This window comes from Symphalangus syndactylus, chromosome 14, assembly GCF_028878055.3.
Source record: "Symphalangus syndactylus isolate Jambi chromosome 14, NHGRI_mSymSyn1-v2.1_pri, whole genome shotgun sequence".
NCBI classification, from domain to species: Eukaryota; Metazoa; Chordata; class Mammalia; order Primates; family Hylobatidae; genus Symphalangus; species Symphalangus syndactylus.
Genome location: NC_072436.2, coordinates 49,376,822 through 49,397,227, shown reverse-complemented (window position 1 = coordinate 49,397,227; position 20,406 = coordinate 49,376,822). Strand labels below are relative to the sequence as shown.

At 38.6% G+C, this 20,406-nt stretch overlaps 1 protein-coding gene across 1 annotated transcript in view; it reads left to right on the top strand.

Annotated features, from left to right (window-relative positions):
• The window catches only part of SLC9A4 (solute carrier family 9 member A4), a 58,680-nt gene extending 51,202 nt beyond the window's left edge, over positions 1 to 7,478 (top strand). The window contains exons 11-12 of the mRNA XM_055241817.1: positions 1,039 to 1,126; positions 7,120 to 7,478. Of these exons, the coding sequence (XP_055097792.1) occupies positions 1,039 to 1,126; positions 7,120 to 7,478 (447 nt within the window). The remainder of the gene's footprint in view (positions 1 to 1,038; positions 1,127 to 7,119) is intronic.
• Positions 7,479 to 20,406: the final 12,928 nt, after the last annotated feature.

Here is a 20,406-nt window from a genome sequence, read left to right as displayed (position 1 = left end):
TACAGGATCTCACATGCATGACCATCGATGTTTAAACAAACAAAACCCCACCTTGTTACCTGACAGATACTAAAGCAAGAGTGCAGGACACCAGAGCAAACTTTTTCTCTGGGTTCAGGGCCCCAAGGCATCTGCCCATAGGGTGCTTCCCTCCACGGTGGGTCAGGGACTGCAACGCACTTAATGTGCTGTGAGTCCAGATCCAGACCTCATGGTGACCAGGTACTGACCACGCCCTTCAGTCCTCATGGTCAGTACCTGGTCACCATGGGGTCTGGGTCTGGACCAGACCCTCTGACCCCAGGATGCTTACTTCTCTCCCAAGAAGGTATAGGAAAGGATTGGTTGTTACCAAGACTCCTGGGCTCACGTTCACATCAGCCACTGTGTTCCTGCAATCTTCCCATTGGAGGCCACAACAAACCAGTCTTACTGGCAATTTGGATGGAGGCTGGGTGAGAAGCAGACCCTAATCTCAAACCTAACCTCAGTGGGGATATGAGAGTAACTTTCAAAGGTTGCTAATGGTCTATTTTATCATGAGAGGGAAAGGAAATACATATTGGAGACTGGCGTGTTCTGCCTTCTCAAAACAAAAAAACTAAAAGCCAGTAATCCAAACAAGATGCCACAGAGCAGGTCTGTGTTCTTCCCCTTATTTTATTTTATTAGTTTTGAGACGGAGTCTCGCTCTGTCACCCAGACTGGAGTGCAGTGAGTGGTGCGATCTCAGCTCACTGCAACCTCTGCCTCCCGGGTTCATGCAATTCTCCCGCCTCAGCCTCCTGAGTAGCTGGGATTACAGGCACCTGTCACCACGCCCTGCTAATTTTCGTATTTTTAGTAGAGACAAGGTTTCACCATGTTAGCCAGGCTGGTCTTGAACTCCTGACCTCAGGTGATCTGCCCTCTTCTGCCTCCCAAAGTGCTGGGATTGCAGGCGTAAGCCACAGTGTCTGGCCCTTCCCTTTATTTGCCATGTGCAGCTCCTAATTGAGACAGCTTATTCTCCTTTTTCTTTCTACTTGCTACCCACAGGCTGGCACCAAGAATATCCGCTACCTCTCCTTCCCCTACGGGAATCCTCAGTCTGCGGGAAGAGACACAAGGGCTGCTGGGTTCTCAGGTAAGCTGCACACCTGGCTGCTCTACTGCTTTTCTGTAGAGTCAGGTGGCAAATATCTGGGGGTGTGGGCCAAGAGGCAACATTAAGAACATTATGTAGGTTACTTATATGATAAGAAAAGGAAGAAAACGACTTCTTTTATAAATGAAACTCAGAACTTTGTTTATGAACACTGAAATTTGAATTTCATATAATTTTTACTTGTCATGAAATATTATCTTCTTTTAATTTTTTTCAGCCCCTTAAAAATGTACTAACCATTTGTAGCTGACAGGCCATACACAAAGAAGAAGTAGGCCAGATAGAGCCCAAGGGTCATAATTTGATCTCATCTTGAAGAAATGTGAAAGGGGTGTTTCACTGAAGTTCTAATATTCACCCACTATTTACATATGAGCAGAGTTCTCCAAAGCTGGTTTAATTTCACTAAAATGATTTCACCAGATATACTGATTAGATGTTTTCCATTTAATATTTCATTATTAAGTGGAATTCTTAGAATTATTGAAACTTTCTTATTCTAATAAAAGCAAAGTTATTATTTTTATATGTGTATAAAATGATTTGCTATTAGCAAAAGGTGACATAATATATGTAATACGCCATGTTATCTATTTTTATTTTCCTAATTTTTAAGTGTTAAAATCATGTTGGAAATGCAAGTAAACTAAACATAAAGGATTTTAGTATTTAATCTTTAAGGAGTATATGTAATTACCTCAAAATGAAACTTTTTTTTCTGATTTAAAAACATACTTGATACAAAATCAAAATCATTCAGTAGAGAAAAGCATAAAAAAGAAAGTTAAAAGCATTCGCAACCCTAATGCCAAGGTATAATCACCATAGAATGTTTTGGTGAGCACCCTTCTAGAATTCTTCCTATACCTGCCTGATCCCACACTACCCATACTGACACCTCCCTCCACAAAAAAATCACAAAAACATTGCATGGTATTATACATAAAAGCAAAGTATAGTCATCGTTTTGCAATCTTTATAAATTGCCTAGTTCACTGAACAAATGTTGTACGTAGGTTTCCATGTCAATAGATGTGGATCTAATACTCATTTTTAATGAGTTAATAATAATTATATGCATGTACCAAAGCTTATTAAGCTAATTCCTAATTAATAAATACTTAAGGTATTATCAACTTTTAATAAATATAAACAATGATACATATTAAGGACTCTGGACCACTTGTGATTGGTATTTTCACAAATAAGCAATTATTCCCTTAGTATATTTTCCTGGAAGTAAAATTTTGAGGTCAAATTCATATAGATTTAAATTTTTATATATATTGTCAAAACACCATCAAAAAAGATTATATCACTAATTTGCCCTCACAACAACAGTCTGTAAGAATGATCTTTTCCTAATACCACTGGGCTGTTGTCAAACTTCTGAGTAATCTGTGATATGGTAGCATAAAATTTATATGCCAGATTTAATTTTCATATGAATCTCTTTGATTTTTAGTGAAGTTGAACATCTTTCACATTTTGGAAACAATGATATTTCTTGGGGTGAAGTTTTCTCTTCCTGCCTTTGCTCGTTTTTTGTTTTGTTTTGTTTTGTTTTGTTTTTTCTATTTGGTTGTTGATTTTCTTGAGATGAATTTGAAGAACCCTATATAACAAGGATGTCATCCATTTTCTCTCCTATATGTTGCCAATGATTTTTTTATTTTTTTGAGATGAGTGTCTCTGTCACCCTGGCTGGAATGCAGTGGAGCGACCTCGGCTCATGCAACCTCTGCCACTTGAGTTCAAGCGATTCTCCTGGCTCAGCCTCCCGAGTAGCTGGAATTACAGGCATGTGCCACCACACCCGGCCAATTTTTGTATTTTCAGTAGAGACGGGGTTTCACCATGTTGGCCAGGCTAGTCTTGAACTCCTGACCTCAAGTGTTCCCCCTGCCTCAGCCTCCCAAAGTGCTGGGATTACAGGCGTGAGCCACCGAGTCTGGCCGATAGTTTAAATTTTTTAAACAATCTTCCTGGTACAAATAACCTGGCACTATTTTTGTTATTTGAGTGAGAAAACAAGAAAGTGTCACAGTTCTTTCTTTCTTTTTTTAATTTAATTTTTTTTAGAAAAAAAATTAAAAAGGGACAGGGTCTCCCTATGTTGCCCAGGCTGATCTGTAACTCCCGGGCACAAGGGATCCTCCTGCCTCGCCTCCTAACATGCTAGGATTATAGGTGTGAGCCACCACGCCTGGAGGACAGCTATTTCTTAAGAGATGAGCATCAATACTGCATGCCTATGGTAGCAGGAGATGACCATGGAGCAGATTCATTTGAGCACTAATGAACAAATCTTAAATAAGCATTATAAACAAAATACAGCAGAACATTAAAAGTACAATACACCTTGCAAAGTGGGGTTTATTCCAGAATTTGAGAGTTGTTTAACATTTGGAAACATACATACATTATTCACTAGACTAATAAATAGGTCACAGGATCCTAGCCTTTTAATGGATGTCCTCACTAAAGGATATCTCAGTCACACTTTCAGTCAAAGCCATAAAATGCCAGGAAAAAATAGACAGCATATATATGAAGGAAAAATAAAATTCTACTTCTTCACACTGTCATTTCTGGTCTATAAAGAGGATGATATTGATTCCCTCCATATGCAATTGTATTGTCCTGATGTGAAGCCAGTCTCATACATGCAGGATACACATATGAGCAGGTATATAAAGATGCTAGAACAGAGTCTGGAACCAAGTAGATGTGCAAGAAATATTAGTCACTGTTACTATTACTACTTAGGGACTTAAAGAAGCCTTGACATGGGTAAATACAGATGTCCTTGGAAAGAAAGACAGCGCTTCACCATGTCAGTTCTACATGAATTACTTCAGACTTGGAATGAACTGTTAGTCCCAATGATTTCTTTTCTTTCAAATATACTCGACTGGTTCTAAGTTTCATCTAGGTGAACAAAGACAGTGGTTAAACTAGAAATCTGAGGGAAAAGTAATGAAATAGCACTTATGTTAGCAGTTTTCTTTAATAAGTTTTAAAGATGGGAAATCATTGCTCTGCAATATGTTATGGGTCGTATGTCTGCAGGATTTTATATACGTGTTCTTATTTGTCATGGAAACTTATGCCTATTTATGCAGACTCATTTCTGGCTTGCTTGGAATTAACTCTACTGTGAATAATTTGTAATTTCTGTGGTTATGATTTATGAAAAATAATAAGCCATGACACATTGAAAAAGGATTATAATAATGATTAGGATAAGGCTGACATAGTCCTCAACGTGTAGCCAAGCACAATTGATCATTAGAATCCTTCTCTCCAAACCGAAAGTCTTTCTGCACCAAGAGAATGGCTGGAGGGGATCTAGGGGAGACAGTGGAGAGTCATGTTCTGCAGGCAAGCAGCCCCTGGCTAACCCACCTGAAACTTGGAGAATGCTTCTCTTCCTAGCTCTCCCCTTGCCCTCCAGGGTCAGGACTTTTCTTGTTCTGGATGTCTTGGAGCTCCATGCTGGTTTGGGGGACTTCACATGCTCTTCCAGGGCTCTTTTGCCTTTAGGGCTCACTTGGTGTTATAAGTAGGGAGGTCTTGACTGGAAACCTCTTATATGACCTAAAGCTGCTTAGAATCCATGTGCATCAAGGCAGATGAGAAAGCTCTGCAGATGGATGGTGGCGATGGTAACATGACAATGTGAATGCACTTCATGCAATGAACTGTACACTTATTTATAGTTAGATGAAAAAAATGGTTAAAATGGTCAATTTTTTGTTATGTATATTTTACCACAAGTTTAAAAAATGTGGAGGCGGGGAAGGTTGCACTCCGAGTCTGAGTGTCTGAACAGTGTATCCTGCATCAGGTAGTTCATTCTCTGTGTGTTGGGGCCCACCCTGTGCTGAGCAGAAGCACTTTCCTTATTTCTCCTTTCATGCCAGGGTGCCCATGTCCAGAAGTTAAGGCTGTTGGTCAGGTGGGAGGTAAAAGAACACATACTCAGATTTTGTTGCCAAAGTATCCACTGCTCTGCCTGGAACTGCACTGCCTGGGTGCCCATGTGGAGGAGAGTTATGCGAAAAGGACAAAACACAGTCCTCACTCTTCCTTTTTCTGCCTTCTGCTTTCCAGCCAACTTCTTCCTTCAATTTTGGGCAGCTCTAAGCCGAATGAAACTTTGCAAGTCACATACCCATGCCTCTTCCTAGAGCTTGAAGTCCACTGTACAATAACCCAGAGGGTGGTCAGGAAACTGAGACAGTGACCAGGGTCTGTCCACTGATGGAGCGCTCAACAGGAAAGGTTGGAGTGAAAGAACAAGGTTTGGGGGCAGAAGCCTCCAGGCCATGGTTTCCTTAGCTAGTGCTTCAAGCACCAAGGATCCAGAGGGACTGGTCCCAAGCCTTGTTGTAGAGCACACGTTAAAGGAGAGTCAGGGAAAAAAAATGGACAGATATGTAGACATATTAATTAATGTTTTCTTTATTTAAAGAAGTTGGTCTCCCTTGCCCATTTTCCAAGTTAGCTTCTTAGTATAATCTGGTCACATTTTAGAAAAACATTATTGAGCAGGATATTTTAAGATTTTCAGGTATCCCACATTCTAAATGCATTTTTTCAAGTGTAAATCTTCGGGTATATTCATTCTAGATATGGATTTTTTGTTTTGTTTTGTTAGGAAGGAGAATGAGAGAAAGAACAGGGCTTTCAGATTTAAATATAAATGTCTGAAAATACCTAAATTCTTTTTTTTTTTTTTTTTTGAGATGGAGTCTTGCTCTGTTGCCCAGGCTGGAGTGCAGTGGCGCGATCTCGGCTCACTGCAAGCTCCGCCTCCCAGGTTCACGCCATTCTCCTGCCTCAGCTTCCCGAGTAGCTGGGACTACAGGCGCCCGCCACCATGCCTGGCTAATGTTTTCTAGAAAATACCTAAATTTTTAGGAGAATTTTTAAAGGGAAATTAAATTTATAAGGCTAAGACTTTGAGGAAGTGAGAGTATGTGAGAAATATTCCTTTGAAGATGTGTGCACATTGAAGTGGGGACAAGGCAATGTCCTAGGCATGGGTTAGGGGTCTGGAAGAGAATCCAAGAGGGGACATCGCATAGACAGCTGCTGGCTCCCCTCTCAGGAGGTAGCCCTCCCTCTTACACGTGGATACACCAAGCACACAGCAAGGAGACCTGATGGTAAGAAGTGGATTTGAAGCTGGGTAGGCTCTGCTCAAACTCTGGTCCCATATTCACCAGCTTATGATATTGAGCATTGCTTAACCTTGTGAAACCTCAGCCACTTTACCTGTGAGATTCATAACTTTACTCACCTGAAAGGGCCGCTATGAGGATTCAATGGCATGATACATGTGACAGGCATATAGTAAATTATCAGGAAAGGGAAGTTCCCATCAAGTGCCAGTCACAGTCTGTCACCTGCTTAGTCATCTGAAAGGAGGGCATCCGGTCACGCCCTGGTCTCTGCTGTGTCTCCCTTCTGTCCTCCTTTCTCCAGGATTGACTTTTTCTGTATCAAAGGATTGGAACTCAGATGTAATGCTTTCTGGTAACCACTGATTAAAAAGAAACCAAGATAAAAGCAACCACTTTCAGATGGCTGCACCACATAATCTTGTGTGTAGCATTGGCTTTGGACAAGACCAAGCATCTTTGTGTCCCATGGGTTACGTCTATGGCCAACTGATCTGATTCTGTAAAAAGACACTACCTTATTTACCTGGGGAGACTGGCTTGATACACCATTTTGCATGCATTTCTATTTATTTATGACACTGCACTTATAGCTTCTGTCCTCCCATCTGCTTGGGGCAGTGTCCTCGAGAAGGAAAAACTGTGCTGATAAGAAAGTTCACTGTAGAGCTGAAACCTCAGGAAGAGCTTTACTTCACTCTGAGTTCCTGCCATGTGGATATTAAGTCTTAACTCTGATCTTAAGTCTTGTTCTTTCCCCTTCTCGCCATGATGTTTTCCTAGATGATGACAGCAGTGATCCAGGATCCCCATCCATCATGTTCAGCTCACTCTCTCGGACAGGGTCACTTCAGAAGCAAGAGGCACAAGAAATAATCCCGATGAAGAGCCTACACAGAGGAAGGAAGGCATTCAGCTTTGGTTATCAAAGAAACATAAGCCAAGAAGAGTACTTGGGTGGAGTAAGGAGGGTGGCCTTAAGACCCAAACCTCTGTTTCATGCAGTGGATGAGGAGGGTGAGTCTGGAGGGGAGAGTGAGGGCAAGGCCTCTTTGGTCGAGGTTCGGTCAAGGTGGACAGCTAACTGTGGACATGGCGGGGACCATCACAGGTCCCACAGTCCTTTGCTCCAAAAAAAATAGTGTTATTGTCCACAAGATTGTTTTGGTGTTTCTCAAGAGTCTGTCTTCCTGTAACTGTGAAAGGAGGATTTCTGGAATTCAGAAGAGAGCTATTGAGTTTGCCATGTTGAAGCTATTAAACATGGATCTATAAGCAGCAAGAAGATTTTTTCCAAGGACTTGGAGCAAACTTGCATGCTCTGCCATGTACTTAGTGTGGGGTACCTTTAGATGAATTCCCTGTGAGTGAGAGAAGTTAATCACCCCAAGAATTAGTTACTAAGAATTCCTAAGAACTTTCCATCAAGAGCATTGGATCCAAGACATATATTGAAATACAAGTATGATTGGTCAGTAATTCACATTGCCGATATGCATATGCAACTTATAATCAAATTAGAACTAGAAGAGACTTTGAAGTCACCTGACTGAGCCCCCTGTGTTTACAGACAAGGACATGTAGTCCAAGGTTGCATGGTGAGTTCACGGTCGGATTGTCCTCCCTCCAAACTGAAACTAATTTGATTTTGATTTCATATTGAATATGCAATAATTATGTTTTATGTTTAGTATTGCATATTATTGATAAAACATAATATGCAATAATTATGTTCTATCAGAGATAAAACTTGTTATGAATTTGCTTTATTTAGTCATTAGCAATGATAGATGTGATACATACTATAGGATTAATCTGTGAACAATGGGTTTACAGTCTATTTCATAATTGAAATATTTATTTTAAAAATGAATATTAGAAACAAAACAGGCACAAACAAAGCTAAATGGCAATGATGTTAACAACAAGTATTTATAAGGGGTGCATTTGTAGGGTGTGACATTTTACCCTAGGGTATAATACTATTTTTCAATTTCATTTTCCATCCCCACTATCCCCAAATTTGACCTTGAATCTCAAACTCCAGCTCTTCAATTTTACTAGATCACTTCATCTTTCCTTGCTTTTTGTCTTCTCTTCCACCTTCCCTCTCTTCTTCTGGCCACTAGAAGGTTAACAAACATTTATCAAGCATTGTTATTGGGCCAAATAACTAACCTACGATATGCAACTAACCAAATACCCTTTTGCCATCACTGTTTTTGGCATCTGTACCATCCTCAGCTGATTTAATCTTATATGTCTTTAAAGGCCATGATCAAGGGCATACTGCTCCCTAGACCAGCCTTTACCTTCTCCCTTGGTGCCCCCACATCCCTTCGGATATGCTATGTATCTTATCTGTGAATTATGTCTATGCATGCACACGTAGGTGTGTTCTGGTGGTCAGTGGGCTGAAGGACAGGGAGGACAGTTTGTTCATTTTAAATTTTGTCCATTTATCTGTTGTGTTTTTTATCTCACCCCTTTACCTATTTTGCATTTTTTGGCTTTTTTTCATCTTTTTCTGTTATCGGTTATCATAGTGCCTCATGCATGGTAGGTTACAAATGTTAAACTGACAGTAGCATTTTAGAGCTGTAATGGACATTAGAAAAGGTGTTGTCAGGCATTTTTATTTTGTAGATGATAAAAATGAGGTCTTGAGATGGTCTCTGATGCCAACTCAGAGTTTGTTTTTCCTTGAAGGATGCTTGTTTGTCTTCTAGTATAACCCATGGGTGCTAGTTACTGACTAAAGACATGTGCTTTCTCCTGAATGTACCTTTTTTTAATGACTTGAACTCATTTTCCTGCTGCAGTGGTAGAAATGTCATCAAAGAAGCCCATTTGTCTTCCTCCTTCTGAACCTGAAATATAAAGCTGCTTCTAAATTGTCTAAATATCTTGATTTTAATAAAAATTATGCACTATCAAATAACAGCAATCAGCCTAAAGGGATAGAAGCACACATAAAACTCAGGAATCTTTGGTTTTGTCCTTGTTTTTTTTTGTTTGCTTTGTTTTATTTTTGTTTTTGTTGTTTGTTTGTTTGTTTGTTTTATGTCACCCAGGCCGGAGTGCAGTGGCATGATCTCTGCTCACTGCAACCCCTGCCTCCCAGGTTCCAGCAATTCTTCTGTCTCAGCCTCCCAAGTAGCTGGGACTACAGGTGCATACCACCATGCCCGACTAATTTTGGTGTTTTTAGTAGAGATGAGGTTTCACCATATTGGCGCAGCTTGTCTCCAACTCCTGACCTCAAGTGATCTGCCTACCTTGGCCTCCCAAAGTACTGGGATTATAGGCATGAGCCACTTCACCCAGCCAGATTTTGTTCTCTTTGTTTAAAGAAACAAGCAACCAACAACAGAAAAAAACTGTGCCCCATGAAAGAAAGGCAGTGAGCCATTATCCTTGGACTATAGATGGAGATATAGCAGCGGAGAGAAGTCATCAGAATTAACCTTTCCAGTGCCATCAAGAAAATGAACTCTTGAGACCTGAAGTGTCCCCACATCCCTTACTAAACTCTATCCATACAACAACACAAATCCATTGCAAAGTCCCCTTCCCAGAGCAGCCAGCAAGGTCTAAGAATCAGTGGACTCTATCTAAACTCTCCTGTTTTACTCTGAGATGCTGGTACCATTAAGGTGAGGCGTGGTATGACATAGTAGAGTAGAACTTTACCCTTTAGTTGGTAGAGGTCATAACGGAGTTGTTTTCCCCAAGGGCATTTGTTCATCTACACAGACAGGCATGGCTGTTCAAGCCTGGAAAGAGGCCCTGAAGCTACTTTTTAAAACTCGTGGCAAGTTGAGGGCCCCCATGATGCTGTGATGCTGGTGGCTCTGTCAGACATGGAGAGCTCACAGCCAAAATGGCCTATTTCATCATCCACTATTGTCTGAAAATGCAGTGTGATCTGATCTTCCCTACATACTCTCTGGAAGGACAGTGCACTTTAGAGATTGGTTGAGTGTACAGCAGCTAGCCCAGGAATGCTCTGGTTATGAATTTCACATGATGAGTTTTTCCAAGAGGCATCCAGCAGTGCAGCAGAAGGGATATTCTCTTGAGTGTCAAGGACACCTGGTGCTTCTTCTCTACTTCCGTCTGAAAGGAAATTAAATTGCATTAAGTTTCCTATTTTGAGCCTGGCTTCTGGTCCACTAAGCAGTCAAACATTCTCTGATAATGGGCCCAAAGAATTTGTCCTTTTATTTTCAACCTAAAAAGAATCATGCACAACACACACAATCCTAATTTTCCTCTGAGAGTTTTTGTTTTGTTTTATTTGTCTTTAACTTTCCAAAACCTACTTATATTATTAGCCTGACGGGTCTTGGGTTTCAGTGAATTTCTGAAGTTGAGTAAAGTATCATTTCCTTTTATTTTTCCTACATAGTAGCCTTCCACTTTAAAGATTTTCCACACATTTCTGGTGTTTGGGATATGGTAAATGTTCTTATTCATCCTCCTCAAGTCTGACATGATGCCATGGGTACCTCTCCTGTCTTTAACCTACCTGCTAGAACAGAAACATTGGCCTATAAGGGAATCCTCTGTGACAAAGTAGAGAATGAGATTCTGGACACTATTACCTTTCCTTTATTCTTTTCTTTCTCTCACAAAGGCTCTATACTGTGCTTCTCTGAAAAAGTTGAAGGGTCATGGGAGGCAGAGCTGGAATTACTACCCGAATTTCATGATAAGATTACTTTTCCTGTATAAGAGGTGACTACTAAGGCAGAATTAAAGTCTTCAGCCTGGAATGTTGATTTCAGCTTGCAGAGAAGCCCTGTGAATACGGCCTCACCTGTCAAGACGCCTGCCACTATGATCATTCAGATTTTCAATAATATAGTTATTTCAAAGCCCAGGCTATGAAATCAGACCACTTGTAGCTGTGAGACTTCGGGGAAGTTAATTATCATACTTAAGCTGAAATTTATCAATGGTTAAAATGGGATAATAATTTTATCTACCTCATAGAATGATTGTGAGGATTAAATGAAATAATACATGTAAAATTCTAAGCTTAGTTTTTTTAATAGAAGAGTTTGATCACTATTAGCTATAATTATTTAGGCTAAAGTACATATGCTTATGAAAGAGGACATACACTGTTTTAATTATGTGAAGAGGTGTAAATAATTGATACTGAGACTTCTGAAAGGTAGCTAGATTGGCAGAAGAGAGGATATTTGAGGGACCTAGGGAGAAGATGTGACAGAAATAGAGAACATCACCACCTTGATCCCAGCTCTACCTGGACACATCTCTACCCAGCATCTATCAGTCAAGAGCAGACCAAAGATGAGGCCTGAATATGGAGTCACATCTTTCAACCAAAACACAACTTCATCTTGATTGTTTTTAGGTCATTACCGCAAATATCAGCAATATTGCTTTTTTATTTGTTTGTTTGCTTGCTTTTCATACAGATACCCTGGTGTACAGTTCTAATCTTGATTCACCCTCAGAGAGACCATGGCATTGCTTCTGTATACTGTGATGGGCACACAGTGAGGAAAAGGGAAACCTCTTTGTTGAGAAAAAACTCAATGGAGTTTAATTCCTCAGTTTGGAATTTCATTTCTATAAGAGGCCTTCCCTCCAAAAAAGTGATTCTTTTAACTTGTGAATATTAACTAAAGAGATAAGTGTTTAAGCACTTTTAGTATGGAACAAAATAGTTTCTGGGTACATTTCATAATGTTCCAAAATTAGGCAAAGTAAAATTTTCTTAATAAATGAAGTCAATGAGCGTGTTGATGTTGTTTAAGGTTTTTGCAAGCACATTTTATCCACAAATAAAACAGGTGGTTTCTTGCAGTTTTAAATTTTTCTTTTTTCTGGCTAAACTCTGTCAAGTATCTCATTTCTAATTCCTCCTGAGAAAATCCAGCAGGGCAGACAGAACGCTTCCTTTCAGGACATCAGTCACTGTTAATTGCTAATGGGGCCATAAGCTAAGGAGAATAAAAGAGATGCCTGCATCAGTGCTAGCCACTGCTGTAATTAGCAAGTGATGTGCCCTTTCATCTGTGAGCAATAATTGATTTAATAAATTCTTTTTCTTTCTGAGGCTTTAATGAGCTTCCAAGCCAGGGGTACCCAAGTAAGTATGGCAGGCTAGAAACACAATTTCCATTGCCTAGTTTTCCTCTTGTTGGGGTTTATTCAACAAATTAACTAAAAACCATGTTGTGGACTGAACTAAAACTGTTTCCTTAGTAATACAGATCCCAAATTGAAATAGGTGGTCCTAAAATCAAGGTATTTGCTCTGTGTTCTAAGAAATCAATCTTGAATAGAGTAGTGATAGCCAACATTTTTAGAGTGCTTACCATGTGCCAGGCACTATTAAAATGCTTTACATACTAGTTTCAGTACATCTGAAATGAAGGGAAATGAGTTTAGAGAGAGTAAGTAACAGGTCCAAGTTCTCCCTAATTTTAAGGAAGACCTTAGACACCAGGTCTGTCTTGGCTCATAATCACTGACCTAAATTTCCTCTTTGAGCAGAATTGGGAATTTAATAAGCGACTCAGATCTGCACAAAATTCTTTCTTGCTTGGGAAAGATCCAATAGGAAAAAATAGAAGCTCCTTCTTGCCAAAAAAGAATTTTGCTTTAAAGTGGACATGTAAATACAGTGGAAACTGTTGTTGTTTTGCAAATTTGTTTTTATAAACTTAATGGATGATGTAAAAATTAGATGATAAGCAAGATTGCTAACCTGAGTCATTATGTTTTTGTTTTTGAGGACTTATAAAAATGTTCTGGTCTGATTTTAATTGAGTTTCTTTTTGAATTTCAATTATATGTTGTTTCCAAAGAACTTTTTCATGGTTCCCAAATGAGTCCCCGGCCAGACAATGTCCACAGTTCTTGGCAACATCGAAACATGAACTATGTTGTTTACTTAGAATGGACACATAAACCAACATTTCCACTGAAGAAAATGGGAGGGGAAAAGGAGAATGACTTCAATTTTTTTATTATTTATTTATTTATTTATTTTTGTGAAATGGAGTCTCGCTCTGTCACCCAGGCTGGAGTGCAGTGGCTCCATCTCAGCTCACTGCAAGCTCCACCTCCCGGGTTCACGCCATTCTCCTGCCTCAGCCTCCTGAGTAGCTGGGACTACAGGCACCCACCACCACACCTGGCCAATTTTTTGTATTTTTAGTAGGAACAGGGTTTCACCGTGTTAGCCACGATGGTCTTGATCTCCTGACCTCGTGATCCACCCGCCTCGGCCTCCCAAAGTGGGATACACCACGCCTGGCCGACTTCAACTATTGAAGCATTCATATAATGTTTGCAAAGAACTTATATTCCTGGCAATAATTGAACCTATACTATATGCTCATAATTTTACTAAATACTCTATATATACACTTTAAAAATTTAATTCTGATAGCAATCTTATAGAGTAGTTATTATGTTTATTCTCCCCACTACAGAAGCGGAAACTGAGTACAGAAGAGGAAATTGAGGCTCAGTTAAGTTATCACAAAGGACATACAGCTAGTAAGTGGCACTATCATTTAGAGCAGTCTGACTCCAATGTCACTAACTCTATCCACTAAGCTGTAGTTACCCTCATAACTGTTGTAGAGAATACACTGAAAAAAAGGATATGCTTTTTGCCACCATCATTTGAATTTTAAAGGTTACTTTACCAAACCAGGTAAAATTTAGGTCTTGTTTAACTGCTGCTGTCACAGCTCCAAGGATCCTTTCCGTTTTACTTGATGCTGAAGTGCTAATTCATGCTCACAGAAGATGTGACCAAATCATTCATTCAGGAGTCTGCGTCTTTGGATAAATATAGTGAAGTGAGGCTATGAGTTATGCTTGAATTAAATTATTTTTATTCAATATTTTTGTTTTCATTGGATTTTATCTTTGAACTAGTGAAAATACTAGAAATTGGGCCAGTTAGAAACTTTTAAAATAAGGGGTCGCCTAGCACCATGGCCCTGAGCCAGTCTAAAAGGAAGGAAGGACCCATAGTGTTTCATTTATTTTGTTTTCTTACAGAAATTTTTCTGAGTAACTAAGAGTGAGTGAAACTCCAACCCTGGGTTTCACTGGTGTACTATTTCACCCGTGAAGGCAGCCCTTGTTTTGAGTTCATGCTTGTCCTGGACCTGGTTCAGGAGGCAGCTCTATTATCTAACTGTGCCATCTTTAAAAGTGGTTGTGTAGATGGGGGGTCGGGGCGGGGGGTGCGGTGGGTGGATATCACTAAATCTCTAAATGAAGTTAAAAAAACAACCAGTCAGAAAGGTGGATAAATGTTTTGTCCTCCAAAAAAGGATATTCTTAAAAGGAGAGGACAAAAGGACAGGTCCTCACCCAAGGACACGCCCATGGAAAGTCACACAGAGCCGGGCAGTACAGCCCAGCCCAACACAGGGTTTAGCAAACAATGCTTGCCCTACCCCACCCACATCCCTGGAGCTGAATTTCAAGTTCTGATTTTAGACAATACAGCTGGAATGTCTGCACTTTCACTCCACAACACATGCAGTTTCAGGCAGCTCTCTGGTAAAAAAAAAAAAAAAAAAAAAAAACTTGGACAAATATTGTAAGAATGAAAATGAAAATTTGAAAAGTAAACTACATCTATGGTACATTTGACAATTAAATTCTTCCAGGCAGAATGAACAGAAAATAAGACATTTTGGGGTACCTCACAGGAGGTTTAGTTTCATGATGACTTGAGGAAGTAGGGTGAATTTATTGGAGGAGAAAAGGTACTATCGTGATTAAATCACAACACTAAGCTTTTTTTGATATTTAAGGGAGGCTCAGGAAACTTCCACACATAGGAAGATAATTTTACATTTGATAAATTATTTGCAAGGCTGAGAGTCCTGTCCAGTGTTCTCTATAAGACTATAAATGCTTTGGATGCCAGACATAAAGAAAGCTCCGGGAAAATGTTGCTTCATTAATGTGTCCTGTTAAGTCCTAAGATCTAAATATCTTACAGCAATGGTTAAACCTTGGTTTAGCACTACAGGGTCAGTTCTTCCAGCCTTCTGAACTATCTCCAGGATTACAGTAAATGTAGTTTACCTTGCAGTAGATGTCTTTCCAATAGGCATTAGCCTCACCTGTCTGGGGACAACCCTATAGCCTCTTCCTTCAACAAGGCAATATTTCTGAATCAGCAGGTGCGGGATGGAGTATTAGCTCTATTACTTAGCAGTTGTGTGATATTGACCAAAGAAGTCGGTTCCATGTCACTGAACTGGGGATAACGACATCTACTCCATCTAACTCATGAAGTGGTTGTGAGACTTGGATGAGGTCAAGAGTTTAGTAAACTCTGAAGTATGGAGCCCTCTTTCTGTTTTGAGCAACCAGAAACATTTTTGTGCCTATGAAAGAACTTAAAGAGGAAGTACAAGTGGTTAAGAGCTGGAGTACAAGAGTAAAACAGACCTGAATTTGAATGCTTTTTTGCAGTTTTGTAAAACCTTACTTAGACAATTTGCTTAACCCTTCCAAGCATTAGCGGAGTGTTTGACATACAGTTTAGTGCACAGTACATGTTAGCTATTACCATATTGATGGTTTTAGATAGTTTTGTAGTTAAAGGTGTGCTAAAGAAAAAATTATTCAATTACACTTGTTAAGGCACAGTAAGGAACTTCATTTGGGAGCATCAAGATAGATATAGAGACCACTGCAATGAAATTTTGCTGTGAGAAACAGAGATTGGGTCCACTCTGATTATAGCACTGGCAGAGTGGGAGTAATTGAATGGGAAATTACTAAGAGGAAACATCAAGGGTAAGGGGGATTCTGGCCAAACCAACCTAATAGTACTCTTGCTGAAGACAGGCCAGGGTAATCAGTCATCACCTGGGGGATGGTGAAGGAAAAGACCCCAGTGAGATATTGAGGGTAATCAGACATGGTGGGGGTTGGGGTGGTGTTTCTTGCTAAACTGACTTAGCAGGGTTCTTTTCTAAAACAGATTTGATAAGGAAGTACACAAACAGGCCTAGGAGAAGGTTCAGCCTCTGCCTAATGTTTGGTCAAGCAAATAATCTTTGACAGGTGTGGGCTATGGAGTCAGACTGTCTAGATCCTGTGAAAATATATTTTTTAAAAAAGATAAAACCATGACTCTCAAGTAGAAGATGAAGACTTGTCAAAGATTATATTCAACTCATTAATTGAGAAAACCAATATGATGTTTCAAGCAGTTTGAAGGCAAATTCAAAATACCATTTATAGACAATCGGGAATGCTAAAATTAACTTACAAATAGATGCAAAACAAGCTTTTTGCACGATGGGAGGGGAAATCAAAAATTGTCTCTCCACCTGATAGAACCATTTTCATGTCTATGAACAAGAATTACTTCCAATGCCAACAGTTTTCTATAATTTTCAGAGTTATAATTGGCTGAAAGACAACAAAATAATTCATAGAAAATGAAAGACTAAAATGACAGTGTTTGGAGCAGATTAAAGTTAATCTAGAAATCAGAGAAAGTGAAATCTTTTGATACCTTAATGTTGTGAACTTAAATTTTACTTTTATAAAAACTGATGGGAAATGCTACCACCCAGAAAGGGCCAGTTCCTCTGGCAAAGGGGTGAGCCTCATCTGGATTATTGCCTAGTGCTCAATTTTGCATCTCATTCAAACTTGACTCCTTTGTGCTTTCAATACATTCGACCCTTAAATAATCCACTTAATATACTGATCCAACCATTTCTTAAGAATAAGATCATCAGTGGCCTTCATTTAGTTATTACTAACTGTATCAACAAATACCGTGGGATTCAGTTCGTTTAAGTTGTCTATTTAAATACCATTTTTACTCCATGAGTTGTATTATGTATTTATGTTTGCTTCTAAGATACGCCCGACTTTTGCAAAGCTGTCTAAAGTCAACTGAAAAGTTTTTCCTTTTTGTTGTTCAGATTGTTTGTTTTGATGTATTGGTAATAGAACTCATTAGACTATGGGACCTTAGACAAGTTACCATAGCTCTTTGAACCTTTATTTATTTTATTGATTTATAAAATGGTGACAATAATGTTACCTCTGATGTTAAAAAATAAAATTTATGTAAAACCCCAAGCAAGGAATCTATTGAACACTAATTTTTTAAAAATTGCTACCCTTCCCTCTGTGTCTCTAGGATGTCTGTGTGTGTGTGACCGTGTGTGTGTGTGTGTGTGTGTGTGTGTATAAGAGAGAAAGAGAAAGAGAGAGAGGCAGAGGGAGGGAGAAATGAAGGCACTAACAATATTTTCTTTGTGTAACTTGTTCACAGAACTCTGAGATCTTCCTTGAAGGACAGTTCTGTGTGTACCTCATGGCCCTGTTGGGATTAGGTATGGAACAGGAAAGGAAGATAGGCATGGACAATTTCCCCCACAGTTCCTAGTGAGAGAGAGCTATTATTGACAGCATTGACAAAACTGAATCAATGTTGTCCTGGTTGTCTTTTATATCTTTCAAGACAAAACACAAATAACATAATTAAGCTCTTTGGTATAAGGCAACCCATAATGGACACTTAAATGGAATCAATGCCATTGGCTTGGTGTGCTGCCTGAATTTACAGGAGAAAACATTTGAATGAGATGCAAAATTCAACAGTAGGCAATAGTCTGGATGAAGCTTATCCCCTTTGCCAGAAGAAGTAGAATTTTCTGGGGTGGTGGTATTTCCTATAAGTTTCAACAAAAGCACGCAGGCTGGTGACCTATCTGAGTACTCATGGATCCAGCTATCTGCATGAGTATACACAGAGTTGGTGACCTAAGAGCATGTGGGGCTGGTGATCTGTCAATGCACATGGAGCTGGTGATCTGCCTGCCTGTGTATAGTTGTCCTCTCATGGTCACAAAAGCTCCCATCTGCATTACTTAGCTTGAATTGATCTATGTTTTTTCTATGGTTATTATTTCTTTTGTGGTTGTTGGGATTAAAGAAACACTTTCTAATATGGGAAATTTTGACATATACAAAAGTAACAAGATGATGATAATGAGTACTTCTATATCCATCCCTAGCTTCAATAAATGTTAACTCATGGCCAATCTTAATTTCAGCTATACCCATACTTGCTACCACATTCACCAAATTATTTTGATGTGAATTTTCAGACAATACATAAATTTATATGTAAATATTTCAATATTTGTCACTAAAAATAATAATAATATTTTGAAGATCAAGTTAAAACAAAAATCTGTTAGCACATTTCATAAAGATTAACTAAGATTGACCAGAGAATTAACAAAATTTTGAAGACTGAAGTAATAAAAGAATTGCTTTTTGTGTAGTATATAACATTTGATACATAAGAATAATATATGGAACCATGTGTATATTACTGATCAAGACACTAAAATAAACACACATGAGCCTACAACCTAGTCGAAGGACTAGAACAATTCCTATGTCAATGAACATGTTCTTTCTCTATCTCATTTTTCTTTCTTTTGGAAGCTAACAAAATGTGTAATTTCATAGTTTAAGTAATTTTCAGTGGGAAAATACCTCAACTATCACGTATTCATGCATCACCAATATTCTAAATCTCACATTTATTATTCTATGTTTATGGTTTTATATAGATGTGTTCCTTCCTATAGGACATACTATAGGACATATTGTTCCATTTTGTTCATTTTCAGACTTTAGAAAAATGACATTAAGCCACGTGTAATATTTTGAAACTGACATTCTTCAGTATATATTGTTTCTAAGATTCATCTCTATTGTTGCAGTTAGCTATAGAGTTCCTTCATATTTTACTGTTGCACAAAATTTCATTGTGAGAATATACTAGAATTTGTCTATTCTATATTTTAAAAATCCAATGTTCTCTAAGAAAAGTTCCTAAAAATACAATTGCTGAATCATAGAGTATCTGAATAGTAAAATTCAGAAGATAATGCCAAGTAACAAAGGAAAAGGGTTTTAGTGTCCTTCCATTACATTTGTACCATTTCTTGGTATTATTGAACTTTTTTCCACTAAGAAATGGTACACCAGTCATTTTAGAGAAAATTATACAACTTTTTTGGAAGATATTAATGAAGACCCAATTCAAGACAGAAGATGGATAAGAAGACTCAATATAATAAAGAATTAATTAATATATCTAATTAGTATAAATAACATATTAGTTTCCCTAAGTGTGATTACATGTTTAATGAAATTTCAATAGAAATATCCACAGGTTTAATATGATACTTGTGAAGATAAGTTTTAAATTTATGTAAAATTTAAAATCTTAAAATTTTTATTTAATTTTTTAAATTACATAAAATTTTAAATTTATGTAAAAATCTCAAAAATAGACAAGGCACTTCAGAAGAAGATTTGGGAGACTAATTAAATCAGAGCTCAAGTCTTTTTATAAATCTACAGTAATTAAGACAGCATAGTATTGGGAAAGGATAGCTACAAAGACCATAGAGAAAAGACTCCATAAATAGACTCACACATATATGGAAACATACTTTTTGGTAATTGAATAGACTGCACATCTCTGGGGATTAATCAAGAAATGATGAGACAACTGGCTATCCATTGGGAAAAAAATTGGATTGCCACCTTTCATTATACATAAAAATCAATTCATGGTGCATTTATAATACTTAACTATGAAAATATGGTATTTGAGGTACTTTCCCATTGAAAATTACTTAAACTATGAAATTACACATTTTGTAAGCTTCTAAAAAGCATTGTTGATTTAAAAAAATGCAAAATACTTGGGCCACAACCTAAATAAAAGTGTGCATCCAGGCCAGGCGCGGTGGCTCACGTCTGTAATCCCAGCACTTTGGGAGGCTGAGGTGGGCGGATCACGAGGTCAGGAGATCGAGACCGCCCTGGCTAACACGGTGAAACCCTGTCTCTATTAAAAATCTAAAAAATTGGCCGGGCATGGTGGTGGGCTCCTGTAGTTCCATCTACTCAGGAGGCTGAGGCAGGAGAATGGCGTGAACCTGGGAGGCAGAGCTTGCAGTGAGCCGAGATGGAGCCACTGCACTCCAGCCT